Genomic DNA, 19,856 nt, shown 5'->3' on the forward strand with positions numbered 1-19,856 from the left:
CTCTTACTGTAATATTTCTCTTTAATAATAACATTTTGGTCACACTGCATTCCAACTGCCTGATCATGTCTCCCATGATAAATTACTTGGTAAATACATCTGCGGATTATTCTTTTGGAGTGTACAAATTATTCCACCTGACTTTTCTCAATCCTTTGCACTAAGAAGTTGAATTAAAACTTTTTTGTTTCAACAAACAAAAAGTTGAAACCAACCCTACATCTCTCTGGTCCAAACAAAATTATAACCAAGACTCCAATAATAAGATCTCTTGACTGAAATCTTGCAATCACTTCATGTCTTGCCTTGAAGGGCTAACTCATCCATTTACGTGATGTCATAGGAAGTATGCATCAAATCCATAGTTGTAATAAGACTTAGTTTTCATAAAAAATGTCAAGAGGCTAGATCCTAAGAAGAGTTGGAAATTATTTGATCCAGGCATTGCATTCTGTGTCAAAGAAAATTTTGTTATTTTAACTAATTTCATAACTAAAGACATTATTGTAATCAATCATACTAAATTCACCTAAAAAGTCAGCACAGTTCACCACTCTGCATCCATTTGATGCAGCCTAGTTTTGCATTGGGTTCCTGAAGACATGCTCCATTTCCAGATAAACAATAGATAATTAATTAAAAATACCAATAGATTATAATCTAAGTCCAGCTTGTTTTATTTCAATATTTACAAAGTGTTTAACTCCATTTTATTGTAAAATCTTAATGCTGGCAAAAGTGTACCTCCTTTGTTTGGTAGTAAAATTTTTAAAGTGCTTATTGGAAGAATGGACAGCTGCATCATTAATCTTAAATAGTGACTTTTGTATTTGTATGAAAGGTGAGATGACACAGATACGTTTCTAATACATAATAATCATTTTTGAAACTGATTGATAAAAGAATTGGTAAAATAATAACACTTTCCCTACAGTGAAAAATCAGGAGATGGCTAATTTCTAAAGCCAAGCAGAATTGTTATAAAACATAAAAAAGCAAGGATAAGCCAACTAGTCAATGATCTAATATGTAAAAATTGGAAGAAAATAGCTTTATAGGACCATTGATTGTGAAATTTCACTCAATAAAAGCTGTTTAATATAGAATTTGAATTTAGACTTGTTGAGCATAAAAAGAGAATAATTCAGCAAGGAAAACATATGCACAGTATTATTGCTTCTTCTAGTAAGTACTAAAAAACCCAAATATAGGAAAATTTTCAATTTCATTCTTGCTTCTCATATGTCAATATTTTTCTTTTTTATTGTCTTTAATTCTCTAAAGACATTCTTTAAATGCCTTTAACATTTATTTTGAAGTAAAAGATGGGAGTAATGTTGCCAGATTCATAATCAGTTTGAATTTACTAGCTTCTGTGTTTCAAAATGCTCCCTAATCTACCAATTTTGTATAGTTTAAAATTGTGATTATTTCATACACTTAGATATTTAGTGAGCTAAGAATGACAGGACTAGAGATAGAACTGTATTGGCTTAAAACACCAGAAAAAATTCCAAATTAGGAATTTTGTTTATCTGCGTACAGAAACAGGCTCTGGGCTTTACCCATTTATGATGCTGTGAATTGTAAGCTATTATTCTGAATCTTTACTGAAATATTTTCTGTGGAAAAAGGTTCACTTTTCATATATTCCACTGGGCAAATAAAGATCTGGCTTCCATGTGGATGGTTTCAGGATCTGCTTGCTCTTCCTTTTGTTTTGTCATAATACTCACTTGACAACTTTGACCAGTTCAGTTTTTAAAGCTCTAAATCTACATTTGAAAAGAAAAAAAGACCTAGTGCTCTCCACATTTTTCTCCCATCTTGCCTGATTTCAAAAAAAAAAAAAAAAAATTTGGAATCAGGCTTTAAACAAAGCTATAACGCTATGACTATAGCAGAACTGCATGTGACGAAAATGTTTGGTCACTGAGCATTACTGGGTCACCTAAACTTGACCTCTAAAAGTAGCAGCGTAGTGGACCTTGTGATTGTAGCAATATTGCCATTTGATTTTTCTCCAGGTTTGAAGGTCGGATCTAATTATCCCCTTTAGGTGTATGCTATATTTGGTATACATAGAAAAACTTAGTCAAGATTGTCAGTAATATTTTATATCAAAAATAACATTTTAAGAGGTAGAAATTCCAAGGGTAGAACTAAGCATTGGTTATTGGCTTATCTTTTAAATTGTGCCTATCACACAACTCACGCTTGAGTACAAAAAGGAACAGTAAAAAAGAATTGCCATTCTAGCAACAATGAGTGTGTTAATTCCTCAGTGAACCCAATGGAAGAGGTAAGTATCCCTTTAGCACCATGTACTGGCTGAGTGTGCTGAGGCCGAGAGCTTGCTGAAGGTCACACAGCAGGGCAATGGAACTTCCTAGAAAGACATCTGACATTCCCTGTGTACAGTTCCAGGCGTTAAAAGCTTCAGCCCTTGCTTTCTCTCTTGGTGATCTTCAATGCTTTAAATAGGGGATTCATCCCCTTTGAACCCCACTACAATTGTCCCTTACAATGCCTGACAAGGCGGGATGCTGCTTCATCCTCCTTCTCCCAGATGGTCCATTTATCTGTTCAAGAGAGCCAATGAAGAATCCAAATGGCCGGACTGCTTAATATCACGGAGCCCCACCCATATCTCTTTCAGTACGTAATTCCTTCATAGGCCTCTTTCTCCCAATTACCCACTCCCTCTTACACCTCCTTAATCCCTTCCCAATAGGGTACGTTTTTTTTTTTTTTTTTTTTCTCTTGCTCTCTCTCTCACTCTCTCTTTTCTGTATCTCTCGGAAATCAGACAGGAGTTCAGAGCACTTTCACTACCTTTTATGAGGTAGATTGTGATGTCATAGATGGGGGCAGGGCTAGTCAACTTTCTACCCACCTCCCAACCTGTGCTGAGGGCGCTCCGATCGGGTGTGGAAGCAGTGATTCTTCCATGGTGAGTAACTTTGCTTTCTGATCTAACCTGTCTCATTGTAAACATTAATTTTGAAAGCAGAGGGACGGAGTTTCAAGGAAGTAAAGATGTGACCAATCAAGCCCTCTTTACTTACTATTAACCAACTTTGGGCAAAGGATCTACTTATTTATTCTTTATTTAAGTCAAGAATTCCACAACACAGATGTACTCTTCAAGTATGATCTAAACTTGAGAAGTTGAAAATGGTATTTTCATTCCTTTATTTCTCATTCTTTCTTCCCATTGGGACTGAAAGTCATTGCATATGTGGAATGAATCCATTCTGTAGTCTTTTAGTGAGCTTTCTATAAAGGAAGGCAAGTTAGTAAAGTGTATTCTTCTTCATTTGAAATATTTCAGGATCACAGGATATCCTTTATTAATGTTTAGCCAGAAAAGCAATCTGCTCTTCTAAAATTGTAGAGTAAAACTGCGAAGAAACTGATACATAAGAATTATCAACAAACTTGGTTCTGATATAAACAAATGAAAACTTTCAAATGCAAAAACTAAAATATTTATTTAAAAAAAGAGTCACCACTCTTGCAAGATTAAGGGTGCATCCATTTCAATGTGTCTCAACCAAATTTGCTACCTTTTTGTTGCATGTCATAACAATGATGCTGTTTTATAGGATTTCTTGGTAAAGAGCTGTGAAAAACCATTGTTCTTTGTTTCATTTGGGTTTCTATTATTACTGATTAATTCTTTTATATGCCATAGTATTTAGAAGGAAAAGATCAACTGGAGTGAGCGTGTTCCATCATTTTCCTTGTTCTCTCCTGGGTACCTATTAAAATGGTTAAAATGTCAACTTTTTTATTAGAGGGGAAAGAAGGTTCATGGAGATGGTTACATCTTTAAGGGATGTTGAAGCATCAGGGTGGGTGTTTTTAAAACGGTTTGACCATCGGAATGTGAGGCCCGTTACATTTCATGGGGTGGGATTAAAAGTATCCTAGTTTGAATTATAGGTATTATGAAATGTGTTAAGTGGATATCATTCATTTTTTCAAATCCCTAGTTAACTAGGTATGTATGGATATTGGTATTGGAGAACTGGGGTAGTTTTAAAGGAGGAGTCCTTTTATTTCCCAATGTTCAAATGTTTTAATGGCCTTTAGATTATGCACATGGAGCATATATTAGATTACATTATCTATTAACGTTCAGAAAGAGAAATGTTACTTGTATCTCAGTCTGTATACTCCACACAAACTTTTCTACTCAAGAGGATTGTAGTAAATTGTTTATGTTTTACCTCCTTGCTAGATCTTAAGTTCAGTGAAGAGACCAAACCTCATATAGTCAATGCTGTTTAGATTTGCCCCCAAATTTAAAATTCTTGGACACCATAAGGAGGAGTCCTTTCTCATCAGTAGCTCTTCTGTTACGTGTAGAGCCTCTATCCTTCCCCCACAAGGGCTCTCCCTCTTTTCATTACCTGGGGTGGAGTGGTATCGTGACTGCTGAAGTTATTTTCCCACCTAAGCTTTCTAACCTAAAGAAGCAACTGTAATGGTAGAGATTTCAGGCACAATAAGGAGAAATAGAGTCATAACTGGCCCATAGGAAGATTTAGGTGATAATCACCTGCAGTCAACTTAATATTGCAATGTGGGTAACAATGCCAAAGTCTCATATGTTGGGTGATCCCTCTCCAGTCTCTGGCCTACCTTCCATTAAAAGTGCTAGACCCCAGAAACCCAGGTAGAAGTTAACCTTCAGTGCCAGAAAAATCCGATATCTAATCATAGCTCAAGTTTTTAATGTCTTTTGTCAACCTCTCATACAGCTGCCAGGTAAGAAATGCTCATATTATACAAACCCTTGGAATACAATCATCTTTAAACTTCGTGAGTTAAGAATGGTTGTGTCGTGCGCTTGTGCAAATTCAGAGAATCTATCATGGAATGCATTGTGCATGCACTTGTATATCCTCATGTGCATGTTTCATTTATAGTGGTGTTCAGTGTTTTTATATCCATTTTGTATGTATTTGAATTATAATTTAAAATACATACATATATTGTGCTCCAAACAAAAGAGTGAGATAAAACAGAAGTTGCTTAATCTGGGGTCTGAACACTGATGCACTAGTCTTATTTCTGTCAGTGGCTAATTAGGTAACTCAAAGTAAATTACTTAGATCTCTTTGGTCTCAGTTTTCTCATCTCTAAAATGATGATAGATGATTTGAAGGATATATCCTAAAGTAATCCTGCTCTAAAATTCTATCATAAAATGATATATTTTTGAAGAACCGGTTTATGGTGAAAAAAGATTGTATAGTTGATGAGACCTAATTTTTGTAGATGACATACAGTTAGTTTTTCAAACTAGAAAGAAAATTTCAGTCCAAGCTAGTCTTAAAATGTACTCTATATCTGATGTAGTATTATTTGTTTAATGATGTTAGTGAGTCCTGTTCTTTTAAGCTGACAATATCAAGCCCATGATGATTAGCTGTGTGTTGATTTGGAAGACTGATTTGTTTTTTAACTCCATACTTTTATGTTATTCTGATTATTTGAGATAAAGAAAATATCCTCATCCACTAGGTAATGGAGCTAGGCCTCATTGGGACTCTCAAATTCAAAATTACTTATGCAATATTGCAGGAATTCCCTTGTGCTGTTGGGAAGAGTTCAATGAGTAGGGAATTGGTGGTTACTGAGCTATGTGCTATGAAGGATAAAAGACATGTAAGCCCTGGCTCCTACTCTTGTGGAATGTGCAACCTTTTTGGGAGTCTGGACACATGTCAAGTGACAACTTAAAAGTGAAGACAGTAAGTGTCAGAGTGGTCTGGGGTAGACTGGATTGTACTGGGAAGCCTTTGTGAGAAGCTGAGACCTTCAGCTAACTTTGAACAGGATGGTTTAGATTTGTGTTGTTTGTGTGTACATAATGAGGGCAGGTCAGCAAGCCCACAGAATTGTAAATGTTGCAGAGGCTATCTTGTGTTTAGAAATGCCACATATTGAAATCAAAAGTCTTTGCTAAGAGTCCAGCCCCATACCTTCCCAGAGCCCCTCTACTCTTAATTATATGCTGACTTTATAATATATGAAGAGGAGGTGGCAAGTGACTGACTTGCAATGATTATTAAAATATAATCAGGCAGCTATTTTCTTAGTTATACAAGAGGTCACATGATCACTCACAGCCACGACTAAGGAAAAGAAATAAAAAAAAAAAAAAGAAGGAATTATGGACAGAAGGAGGCTCTAGCTCTGGGACATTGTGGTTTTCTGAAAAAGGTGGAAATGGATTATCATTTGGACAATCAAAGGGATTATCACTGACAGGTTTAGAAACATTGGATGGTCATGGAAATGCCCATAAGCTAATGAGAATCCATGTAACCAGGGTGATTTTCCAAAGCAAATGGAAGTTTTTTGCACTGAATAGGAATCATGTCAGACTCTGCTCTCAAAGAGACAATGATTATGCAAGTCTCTTTCCCTAATGCACTTGGATTTGGGCATGACTTACCCACTTTGACAAAGGACACTTAGGTTTGAAAGCCTCTCTGTTGCTGGAGATTCATAGATGATTTTCAGTGTATACTTTGTATCACTTAGAGGGCACTGTTTTTGTATTTCTTGCCATCCAAGTTCCTTCCAAGTTACTACTTTGGCCTTTCTAACAGAGAGAAATTCTATGAGTAGACCTGCTTTATTACCTATCCCAGATTCTAATGACTTGGTTTACATCATCCAGTGAACGTTTTGTAATTTTGTATCATGACATAAAAAATAATTTCTAGAATATATTATCTCAGGAAATCACTTTCAAAAGCTAAATTATCTATATGGGAATAATGAAGTAGTATGATCAAGGTCAGTTTTACAAAGTAAGGAATGTTCTCTTAGAACTAATTTTCCCCAAAAAGTTGAAGTAGAACTTCCATAAATTTTTGTGGAACAATCTAGCCTATTAAAGGAAGTTAAATATATTACAATTAGGTTTGTCCCAAGAGAACAACAACAAGGATGGCAACTCTTCTCCTCCTCCCCCAAAATGTCCCTAGGGGTAATTTTAGAAATAGAAGTTCAGTTGGATTTATAATTCAACAAATATTTACTGAGTAAATAACATGTGATATTCACTGTCTTATGGATGGACATGGAAGTAGCAATGGAAAACAGACACATAATCAGTAAATATAATAGATTATAATAATCACTCTCACAGAAATATATACAAAGTGATATGGGCATTCCTGTAGAGAAGGGGAAGAGGAAGCTTCATAAATGGGACAATATCTTTGAGATAAATATCTACCCAGATAAATGGATAGGAGCTTAAAGTAGAGGAAGAGAGAAATGATTATCCCAGAAGAGGTACAGAATGTCCATAATATTGAGGTATAGATGTATTCTATGCTGACCAGACCTGAAAATGTCAGAGATGGGTGGAAAGATGGAGAAGAATCAAAGGTGAAATAAGAAAGATAGGTGGGCACTGGATATGAAAGAAAATTTTATGACCTATTCTCATTTTAGTGAGTGTGTCTCAAAATGGTCAGAGGATCGTCTGCATGCCAAATGCAGAAAGAGGTGGGAGGAGACTGTTAAAGTGCAGAATCCTGGACTGGGCTGCAGACCCCTTGAATCAGGACTGTAGGGATTATGTAGGTTTTTGGAAACTGTACTTAACCCCACCTTCGACATGCCAGGTGATCCATTTTCACACCAAAGTTTCAGAATCTCTACAAGGCAACAGAATTGACTCATGGTTTCTATGTTCTTGGAAGAAGAATCAAAAAAAATAGAATTAAAATATTAAGAATAAAAGATTTGGGAAAATAGGATAAAGGTAAGATAAGAATGTTCCTGAGAAAGTTGGTTTAAATTTCTGTTAGGTGTAAAAAAAAACTTTCTAAGAATGGTGGGTTTTAAGTTTAAATAATTACTAAGTGATGCTATTAAATATAGCTTGAAGAAAAGACATGCAACTATAAACACTTAAGGGACCATCTAGTTCTTTGATCATCATGGTCTAATGCAAGGAGTTAATCAAGTTCAGAGCTAAGTTGTTCTATAGCTCCCAACTCGTGTCAAGAGAAGGCATAGAGACAACAGTGCAGAGCAATATTTATTTCTGCTTGGTATTCTTTGGTAGAGCTATTTGACTGCTTTTTAATATTAATTAGGTGAACTCATTAAAAAAATTTATATATGTATATATTCCCATTGTGATGAGAAAAATCAAGCTTTCAAGCCAATGTAGGGTCTATGGTCTATGTTGAAAAATATTAATACCATAACTATATATTTCAATAAACAATCTTTTAGAAGTGCTCATTTTTTTATATATATATTTTTCTTTATGGACAACAGCCATTATCCTACAACCACCAGTCTCTGTAGAGAGTTATACAAATGTTCAAAGAAGAGGGAGGCACTAGGGAGGTATTTTACATTTGACTAAGACATGAGAATGAACCCTGCTCTGGAAGAAGGTGGCCCTCTTATCACAGCAAGGAGGGTCAGTTCTGGATTTAACCCTCTAATTGCTTTGCATACAGTTCTCCTCTTCCAGATTGCCAGAATCTTCTCTATGTTTTAATTTGAGAATTTCATTGTTTATAAGTTGAGAAATGATAGGGAATCTTGTTTTTTCTTCATATACATCTCTCTGCAGGTAATAGCAATAACTGCTTTGGTAGAGCTGGTGATACTGTCACATTTTAGAAGCAGTTAATTGGTAGGATGCCAGTGCCTGCCATTAATTGAGAAAATTAGTTTCAGCATGTTGATTTAAAAGAAAAAAATGACTTTTTAAATTCTTACAGAATTTTTTAAACCAATCACATGTAGCTCAGTCATTGGGCCTTTATTATACCAACCCAGCCAAACATAACCTTGGGTAGTCCTTAGAAATCTGCCACACAAAATTATTTACCTTAAGGCCTAGCATTTTACCTGAGTAAAAACCAAGTCAGAGAACAGTGACAGCCACATGATTTTGATGTCAGAGATCTGAAAAAATAAGTTACAGAATATCATGTTCTCCCAAGGATGATGAGAATCCATTGGAGTGACCGGACCGTGTGGCTGACAGGTCTTGGTGCTCCGGACTAGTGTCAGGCCTAAGCCTCTGAGATGGGAGAGCCAAGTTCAGGACACTGGACCACAGAAACCTCCCAGCCCCACATAATATCAATTGGTAAGAGCTCTCCAAAAGAGCTCCATCACAACACTAAGACCCAGGTGAACACAAGGGCCAGCAAGCTCCAGTGCTGGATGCCCCATGCCAAACAACTAGCAAGACAGGAACACAACCCCACCCATTAGCAGAGAGGCTGACTAAAATCATAATAAGTTCACAGACACCCCAAAACACACCACCGGATGCAGTCCTGTCCACCAGAAAGACAAGATCCAGCCCCAACCACCAGAACACAGGCACCAGTCCCCTCCACCAGGAAGTCTACACAAGCCACTGAACCAACCTCACCCACTGGGGGTAGACACCAAAAACAACAGAAACTACGAATGCACAGCAGATGTAGGAGCAAGGTAAAAACCCACCAGACCAAAAAATAAATGAAGAGGAAATAGGCAGTCTACCTGAAAAAGAATTCAGAGTAATAATAGTAAAAGGGTTCCAAAATCTTGGAAATAGAATGGAGAAAATACAAGAAACGTTTAACAAGGACTTAAAAGAATTAAAGAGCAAACAAAAAATGATTAACAACACAATAAATGAATTTAAAAATTCTCTAGAAGGAATCAATAGCAGAATTATGGAGACAGAAGAACGGATATGTGACCTGGAAGATAAAATAGTGGAAATAACTACTGCAGAGCAGAATAAAAAAAAAAAAAAAAATGAAAAGAATTAAGTCAGTCTCAGAGACCTCTGGGACAACATTAAACACACCAACATTTGAATTATGGGGGTCCCAGAAGAAGAAGAGAAAAAGAAAGGGTCTGAGAAAATATTTGAAGAGATTATAGTTGAAAACTTCCCTGACATGGGAAAGGAAATACTCAGTCAAGTGCAGCAAGAGCAGAGAGTCCCATACAGGATAAATCCAAAGAGAAACATGACAAGACACATATTAACCACACTATAAAAATTAAATACAAAGAAAAAATATTAAACGTAGCAAAGGAAAAGCAACAAATAACATAAAAGAGAATCCCCATAAGGTTAAGAGCTGACTTTTCAGCAGAAACTCTGCAAGCTAGAAGGGAGTGGCACAACATCTTTAAAGTGATGAAAGGCAAAAAGCTACAATCAACATTACTCTACCCAGCAAGGATCTCATTCAGATTTGATGGTGAAATTAAAACCTTTACAGACGAGGAAAAGCTAAGAGAATTCAGCACCACAAAACCAGCTTTACAACAATGTTAAAGGAACTTCTTTTAGGCAGGTAACACAAGAGAAGGAAAAGAGCTACAAAAACAAAGCAAACTAATTAAGAAAATGGTAACAGGAACATACTATTGATAATTACCTTAAATGTAAATGGATTAAATGCTCCAACCAAAAGACATAGACTGGTGGAATGGATACAAAATCAAAACCTGTATATATGCTGTCTACAAGAGACTCACTTCAGATCTAGGGAGAGATACAGACTGAAAGTGAGGGGATGGAACAAGATATTCCAAACAAATGGAAATCTAAAGAAAGCTGGAGTAGCAAATTTCATATCAGACAAAATAGACTTTAAAATAAAGACTATTACAAGAGACAAAGAAGGACATTACATAATGATCAAGGGATCAATCCGAAAGGAAGATATAACAGTTGTAAATATTTATGCACCTAACATAGGAGTACTTCAACACATAAGGCAAATGTTAACAGCCATAAAAGGGGAAATCAATGGTAACACAATAATAGTAGGGGACTTTAACACTGCACTTTCACCAATGGACAGATCATCCAAAATGAAAATAAATAAGGAAACACAAGCTTTAAATGACACATTGAACAAGATGGACTTAATGGATATTTATAGGACATTCCATCCAAAAACAACAGAATACACTATTTTCTCAAGTGCTCATGGAACATTCTCCAGGATAGATCATATCTTGGGTCACAAATCAAGCCCTGGTAAATTTAAGAAAATTGAAATCATATCAAGTATATTTTCTGACCACAACATTATGAGACTAGATATCAATTACAGAAAAAATAAATTAAAAAATACAAACACATGGAGGCTGAACAATACGATGCTAAATAACCAAGAGATCACTGAGAAAAACAAAGAGGAAATGAAAACACGATGACCCAAAACCTATGGGATGCAGCAAAAGCGGTTCTAAGAGAGAAGTATATAGCAATACAATCCTACCTCAAGAAAAATCTGAAATGAACAACATAAACTTACACCTAAAGAAATTAGAGAAAGAACAAAAAAACCCAAAGTTAGCAGAAGAAAAGAAATCATAAAGATCAGATCAGAAGTAAATGAAAAAGAAATGAAGGAAACAATAGCAGAGATCAATAAAACTAAAAGCTGTTTCTTTGAGAAGATAAACAAAATTGATAAATCATTAGCCAGACTCATCAAGAAAAGAAGGGAGAAGACTCAAATCAACAGAATTAGAAATGAAGAAGGAGAAGTAACTATTGACACTGCAGAAATACAAAAGATCATGAGAGATTACTACAAGCAACTCTGTGCCAATAAAATGGACAACCTGGAAGAAATGGACAAATTCTTAGAAAAGCATGACCTTCTGAGTCTGAACCAGGAAGAAATAAAAAATATAAACAGACCAATCAGAAGCACTGAAATTGAAACTGTGATTAAAAACCTTCCAACAAACAAAAGCCCAGGACCAGATGGCTTCACACGTGAATTCTATCAAACATTTAGAGAAGAGCTAACACATATGCTTCTCATGCTCTTTCAAAGTATAGCAGAGACAGGAACACTCCCAAACTCATTCTACGAGGCCACCATCACCCTGATACCAAAATCAGACAAAGATGGCACAAAGAAAGAAAACTACAGGCCAATATCACTGATGAACATAGATGCAAAAATCCTCAACAGAATACTAGCAAACAGAATCCAACAGCACATTAAGAGAATCATACAGCATGATCAAGTGGGGTTTATCCCAGGGATGCAAGGATTCTTCAATATATGCAAATCAATCAGTGTAATACACCATATTAACAAATTGAAGGATAAAACCCATATGATCATCTCAATAGATGCAGAAGAAGCTTTCAACAAAATTCAACACTCATTTATGATAAAAATACTCCAGAAAGTAAGCATAGAGGGAACATACCTCAACATAATAAAGGCCATATATGACTAACCCACAGCCAACATTGTTCCAAATGGTTAAAAACTGAAACCATTTCCTCTAAGATCAGGCAAGAGACAAGGTTGCCCACTCTCACCACTATTATTCCCATAGTTTTGGAAGTTTTAGCCACAACAATCAGAGAAGAAAAAGAAATAAAAGGAATCCAAATTGGAATAGAAGAAGTAAAACTTTCACTGTTTGCAGATGACATGATAGTATACATAGAGAATCCTAAAGATGCTACCAGAAAACTACGAGAGCTAATCAATGAATCTGGTAAAGTAGCAGGATACAAAATTGATGCATAGAAACCTCTTACAGTCCTTTACACTAACAATGAAAAATCAGAAAGAGAAATTAAGGAAACAAATTCTATTTACCGTTGCAACAAAAAGAATAAAATACCTAGGAATAAACCTACATAAGGAGACAAAAACCTGTATACAGAAAGCTATAAGACACTGATGAAAAAAATTATAATAATACAAACAGATGGAGAGATATACCATGTTCTTGGATTGGAAGAATCAACATTGTGAATATGACTCTACTACCTAAAGAAATCTACAGATTCAATGCAATCCCTATCAAACTACCAATGGCATTTTTCACAGAACTAGAACAAAAAATTGCACAATTTCTATGGAAACACATAAGACCCCCCAATAGCCAAAACAATCTTGAGAAAGAGAAAGGGAGCTGGAGGAATCAGGCTCCCTGGCTTCAGACAATATTCCAAAGCTACAGTAATGAAGACAGTATGGTACTGGCACAAAAACAGAAAGATAGATCAATGGAACAGGATAGAAAGCCCAGAGATAAATCCATGCACCTATGGTCACCTTATCTTTGATAAAGGAGGCAAGAATATACCATGCAGAAAAGACAGCCTCTTCAGCAAATGCTGCAAAAACTGGACAGCTACATGTAAAAGAATGAAATTAAAACACTCCTTAACACCGTGTACAAAAATATGCTCAAAATGTATTAAAGACCTAAATGTAAGGTTGCACACTATAAAACTCTTAGGGGAAAACATAGGCTATGACATAAATCACATAAATCACAGCAATATCCTTTTTGACCCACCTCCTAGAGAAATGGATATAAAAACAAGAATTAAAAAATCAGACCTAATGAAAGCATTTCCACAGCAAAGGAAACCATAAACAAGACAAAAAGACAACCCTCAGAATGGGAGAAAATATTTGCAAACAAAGCAATTGACAAAGGATTAATTTTCAGAATATATAAGCAGCTCATACGGGTCAATATCAAAAAGCAAACAACCCAGTCCAAAAATGGGCAGAAGACCTAAATAGACATTTCTCCAAAGAAGATATACAGATTGCCAAGAAACACATGAAAGGATGGTCAACATCACTAATCATTAGAGAAATGCACATCAAAACTACAGTGAGGTACCCCCTACCCCGATCAGAACAGCCATCATCAAAAAATCTAGAAACAGTAAATGCTGGACAGGATGTTGAGAAAAGGGAACCCTCTTGCCCTTTTGATGGGAATGTAAATTGATACAGCCACTATGGATAACAGTATGGAGATTCCTTAAAAAACTACAAATAGAACTACCATATGACCCAGCACTCCCACTACTGGGCATGTACCCTGAGAAAACCATAATTCAAAAAGAGACATGTATCACAATGTTCATTGCAGCACTATTTACAATAGCCAGGACATGGAAGCAACCTAAATGTTCATTGACAGATGAATGGATAAAGAAGATGTGGCACGTATATACAATGGAATATTACTAAGCCATAAAAAGAAATGAAATTGAGTTATTTTTAGTGAGGTGGATAGACCTAGAGTCTGTCATACAGAGTGAAGTAAGTCAGAAAGAGAAAAACAAATACTGTATGCTAACACATATATATGGTATCTAAAAAAAAACGTGGTTCTGATGAACCTAGGGGCAGGACAGGAATAAAGACACAGACAAAGAGAATGGACTTGAGGACACAGGGAGGGGGAAGGGTAAGCTGGGATGAAGTGAGAGAGTAGCACTGACATATATACACTACCAAATGTAAAATAGATAGCTAGTGGGAAGCAGCTGTATAGCACAGGGAGATCAGCTTGGTGCTTTGTGACCACCTAGAGGGGTGGGATAGAGAGTGTGGGAAAGAGATGCAAGAAGGAGGGGCTATGGGGATATATGTATACATATATCTATTTCACTTTGTTGTTCGGCAGAAAATAGCACAGCATTGTAAAGCAATTATACTCCAATAAAGTTGTTAAAAAATATATCATGTTCTCTTAAGGTAGATGTTAAAATTATAAGCAAGGTATTGCTATTCGATGTGAATTTGGAAACCAAGTCTGTCTTTTATCATCTGGGAGATATTGGGTAACATTGCTAATCTCTGAGCTTTTGCTTTTGATTTAGAAATTGGAATAGTAATACCGGTTAGAGGGACAACAGGACGATTGCATGTAGTAAATGCCTCAATTATTATTAAACTAAGATACATTGAGGGCTTAGTATGTTCCATGCACTGTGCTAAGCATTTGAAATGCACTCTGCAATGTGTTTTCAAAATCATTCTGTGGAAGAGATACTGTCATCCCCATTAAAAATATTAGGAAAACGAGGTTCAGAGAATTTGAGTAACTTCCTGGAGGTTACAAAGTTAGTGATTGATATACTGTAGTGCTTCCAGGAAGACTCTCTTGATATTCTCCCACAGTGTGATGTGTTTTCTATCATTCCTGGTATGGAATGCAGTGTAGGAACTTATTTAATTATATATATATATATATATATATATATATATATATATATATATATATATATATATATCCCTAGCTAGTCTGTGAGCTCTATAAGGATAGGGAATGTGTCTGAATGTTCTTAATTTTTTCCCTGATTTCTTGCACAATGAGCACATAATGTGTGCTTAATAGGATAGCTTCTTGGCCGTACCTTTTTTCACTGTAGTAAGTTATCACACTGAAAAATCCTAGTAAATGATTCTTAAGTCTATCATTCATTCATGCTTGCATTCGTTTATTCCCACATGAAAACACCTGAGTTTATTTTAAATACTGGATTTCAAAGTGCATTGTCTACCTAAGATTTAGGACCCAAAATCAAGTAATTAATTTTTTAGCTAACTTAATTTTTGAAATTTACTTTGTTATATTTCCTAGTACTTTAAGTAGACTAACAAAAAAAAAAGATTATGGTATGGAGACATATAGAATTTCTTTCAAAACAGCTGAATTAATCAAATAAATCATTTATTTAAAAAAAGGAATTTAAAATAAGGGCTAAAGTGACATGGCTTGTTTCAGTTGCCCTCCCACATGAAGGTTATGTTATATTAAAATGCTAATTTATTTAGATGTGAAATATGACTTTTTAATTAAGTATCCTAAATTATTAATGCCCAGTAATAGTATTTATAATTCATGTATTTTAATTAAATTTAGATTCAGCTACATATGATAAAACATCAAATATTTATTTCTCTCTCACATAGAATAAGTCTATAGGTGGCTCAGGGCTGGTATAGTAATCTCAGAGTCATCAAGGACCCAGACTCCTTCTGACTTTATGCTCTGCTCCACTTGAGGAGCAGTGGAGGCTTCTGTTCTCAAGTTCATCTTTTGGTCCAAGTTGACTGCTAGTGCTGCATCTTCCCATATCCCATACAAGAAGAAGAAAAGAGGTGAGGGGGCAAAATGGTGTGCTTCCTAGCTGTGTTAACACCCTTTAAAATATTTCCCAGGAACATCTGTGCCCCTACCCCAATTATGTCTACGTATATCATATGACAAATTTGAAAAAAATGGGAAGAATTGGGCATGGAGTGGCAGTTCTTACCCGTCTATACTCTCCATTCAGTGGCACACAAACTGAATTCTGACTTCTGGTAGTTGCTTGATCCAGCTGAGCCCCATTTTTCTCAACTGTAAAGTGAAAATTACATTAGTATCTACTTTGTTGCATTGTTTTTAGTGTTAATGTGTGCCACAGACCTAGTACAAGGCCCAGAATGTAGAAGTTCCAAATAAATTGGTAGCTAACTTTATTTTTCATTACCTTGTCTCTTCCCAAAGATGATGGTCTTTTTGATGATGTAGGTGCCCTCTTGCCCTCTTTCATCCTGTCTACCAATCAAGCCACTGGATATACAGTAGTGAAGAACCAGCCAAAGTCTCTGCCCTCATAGAAATTGCAATTTTTTGTCATTGAGAGTCCTGAAGGAATCACTACAGAGAGGTGATAGCTGAAAATACAGAAGGGAATGACTTCAACAGAGAAGTGAAGTAATGATTCTTATATTTCAATCTGTAGAAGAATCACATGGGCAGCAAATAAAAATGGAGATTCCTAGGCTTTCCCTTCACAGTTCCGAAGCTCACGCCTGAGATCAGGAATCCGTATTCTATTTCTAAATGTTCTGGATGCAGATACACATGGATCACACTTTGAAAAATTCTGGTCTAGGAAGGAGGGAGGAGTGAGGCTATGGTGAGAGCTTCCCAGGGCTTTAAGTCAGTTTCGACACTTTCTTAGACCTCATGGCTTGTCTCATTAGGCTATTTCATTCTAGCTTAGTCTAAATAATTCTTAGTTGTGAGAAGTTGTTGTGGTTGTTCACTGTATAGTATGTTTGGCAAGATCACTGGCATTTCCCCACTAGATGCTTGTAGTGGGGAAATTGCCCCAGATGAGCACCATAGATCTGGTTGAAATCTCGATTTTTCACCTAGAATATACATACTATTTGAAATGGAGCCTTTTATTTCTTCCTTCTGGAAGGGTGGAAGATGGAAGATACAATGGTTCCAGATTCATCTGCCAAATGCCCATTCATAGCCTAGCATCGGGGTGTGGGTGTGCATTTTTCTAGAAGCGAGACTCCTGAGAACCCATCACGGTCATTCTCTGGCCATAAACTTCATACATCTTTTAAAGATCTCCATCCATCTTCCTTGTTGGTTACCCCCAAATATTCCTGTCTTAGAGATACAGGCATTTCTACTCTCAAAGGCAATTCAGGACTCTGATAAGAATGTGTTTAAAAGAAAGTTAAGTGAATTTACTTCAGTTTCTTCCTTTTTACAAACAAGGGTATTGAGTTTAAAACAAATCAATTTTTTTTTTTTTTTTAGCGGTACGCGGGCTTCTCACTGTTGTGGCGTCTCCCGTTGCGGAGCACAGGCTCCAGACGCGCAGGCTCAGTGGCCATGGCTCACGGGCCCAGCCGCTCCGTGGCATGTGGGATCTTCCCGGACCGGGGCACAAACCCGTGTCCCCTGCATTGGCAGGCGGACTCTCAACCACTGCACCACCAGGGAAGCCCAAATCAATTGTTTTTATAACACCATTTTTGTTAAACAAAACATTTTCACATATTACTTTATTCTCTCTGTATACTTTTTAATCCTTGTATGATGAGATAGATAATAAGTACCTTTTTAAAAATAAGGAAGAAAAACAAAGTGATAATTTATATTTTTTCCTTTAAAAATAATATTAAGAAATGCATCAGGCCAATGGTCTTGAGATTCAAATTAATTATGTGAGTGTTTTTGAGATAATATTTATGATAAGTAACTGCAATGCTGAAATTAGTGCTAGCTGAGCCCTTGAAACCAAGCAAATTGTAGGTAAACATTGAATATATTTCATAGTTTAGCATTAATTCGTTTTAAAGAGAAGGTTGGAGAGCTGTAACAGGTGGTGACTCTAGATGAAACAGAGATCACTCTTTCTTTCAAAGCTGTAGTTGTAGTGTATTTGAAATATTTACCATGGCAGTTTTTAGTGTATCAGGTAAAGAAATAATGAGGTAGCCTTTAAATCTTATAATAAATATGGAGGTGATTTAACTTTGTCAAAGGCTAGATTCACAGGGACTCCAAGATAGGGATTGTGCCTTGAGGAAACTTTCATCTTAGTATTAGGTAGGATTTTCAGTAGGGGCAAGATACTGTATCAGACTCTCTCCAACACTTTAATGTTTATCTTTGTTCACTGGTTAAAAGTTGTCATTTCATTGGAAGTTTACAAAGTGCTTTTTTTTTTTCAAAGAAGTTTTCCAATTTCATAGATTTGAGGCTTGCTTTCAAAGGAACCATTAATATCCTTTCTATGATTTATGGCAATACTGTTATGCATGTCCAGTCTTTTGAGGATACTTTGTCTTTTAATCTGTGATTTTGAAAGTTTCTCGTATAGCTCAACCTCTTTTGCAAGAGAACAGACAATATGTTGTCCATCCGTAGAGGTTCTTTGTTGGACCAAAGAAATAATATTTCCAGTTTTAGATTGAAGGGAACCCTCTGGTGTTTTTGCTGTATTTTTCCTAAAGTACTCACTCCAGGAGAAACAGATTATAAGGTTCCAAACCAGGCCAAGCCCTGGCAGGCACTTGTAAGGGGACATATTCTAGCTTCTCAGGGGAACCACCTTAAATGCTCTTTATTTCTTATTTTGTTCAAAAACAATTGGAGCTGCAGTGTATTATTAAATACACTACACCTGGGAACAGAAGTCATACACTTAAAATTCCTGGTAATTGTCTTATTAGCTAGCAAGTTACTTTTCTTTAAGCCTCCATTCCCTCATGTATCAAACAGTAAGGATAAAGGGATGTATCCTTTTTTGGGGGGGATAGAGTGAAGATTAAGTGATGTAAAATATTGGCTGGGATGCTCAATATATATTGAATCTGGAAAATATCCAAAGTACATTAACCCAATACAGAGAAGTATTAGTCAAATTTTATCAGTAGGCTGCTCTTACAGATCAGTTTAAGAGGCAGCCTGAACTAAGAATCCATCACCCAACTGACTAAACACTGGGGACGTATATACCCAATCCTGCTGTGGCTTATGTGGTGCTAGCCAGAACATGATAATAAAGGGACAGGAAGTACTTGTTCATAAATAGCAAGAAGTCTAGTTCTGAGACAAGACTTTCACATGCACACAAAGCCTTTGAAGACAAAGCAGCAAATAAGTAACTAATTATTTCATGCCAGCAAGAAATGTAACAGGAATTGAGCTGCAATCACCAAAGATAGCTCCATGGATGCTCATATTACGAGAATGGTTTATCTTTATTTTTTGGCTGACCTTTATTTCTTTTAGGAATGCACTCCACAGTCCGTTTTTGGGTCCCCAATAGCAGGTTCCTCTGTTACATTTATTTTGAGAATGACATTTCCTGAGCATTCTCCAAAAAAGGGAAAAATTAGATTGTAACTAGACCACCTCACCCATATTTCAGCCCTAGTCATCCCCACTGCCAGGTGGAAAAGAAAGCTTATCTCATTTTGGAAGTACCTTGTTCTTGTCTTGTTAAGGCTTATGGTACTCTCACCCTGGGCGTCTATTGGAATACCCTTCCCTGTGCAGACTTTCTTGGGCCTGAGTTACCCAGGTGGTCCAATAAATTATGATGAAGATTCTAAAAGGACTCACCCAAGGTACCCAGAACTTATGTAATAATCTTTTATAGTGACATACTTACTTAAAATTTTAAAAAGTTTACTTTTAAAACTGGTGAAAATATATTGGTATCAATAACCCCATTT

At 36.1% G+C, this 19,856-nt stretch overlaps 1 protein-coding gene across 2 annotated transcripts in view; it reads left to right on the top strand.

The window, feature by feature from the left end:
* Positions 1–19,856, top strand: part of CTNNA2 (catenin alpha 2) — a 1,238,106-nt gene that overhangs the window by 1,201,914 nt on the left and 16,336 nt on the right. Inside the window, exon 18 of one of the 2 annotated variants that reach the window (XM_032653512.1) lies at positions 2,810–2,953. The exons of the other annotated variant lie outside the window; for it this stretch is intronic. Coding sequence (XP_032509403.1) covers positions 2,810–2,953 — 144 coding nt within the window. The remainder of the gene's footprint in view (positions 1–2,809; positions 2,954–19,856) is intronic. 2 annotated transcript variants of the gene reach the window in all.

The sequence above is a fragment of the Phocoena sinus genome, chromosome 13, assembly GCF_008692025.1.
Source record: "Phocoena sinus isolate mPhoSin1 chromosome 13, mPhoSin1.pri, whole genome shotgun sequence".
NCBI lineage: Eukaryota > Metazoa > Chordata > Mammalia > Artiodactyla > Phocoenidae > Phocoena > Phocoena sinus.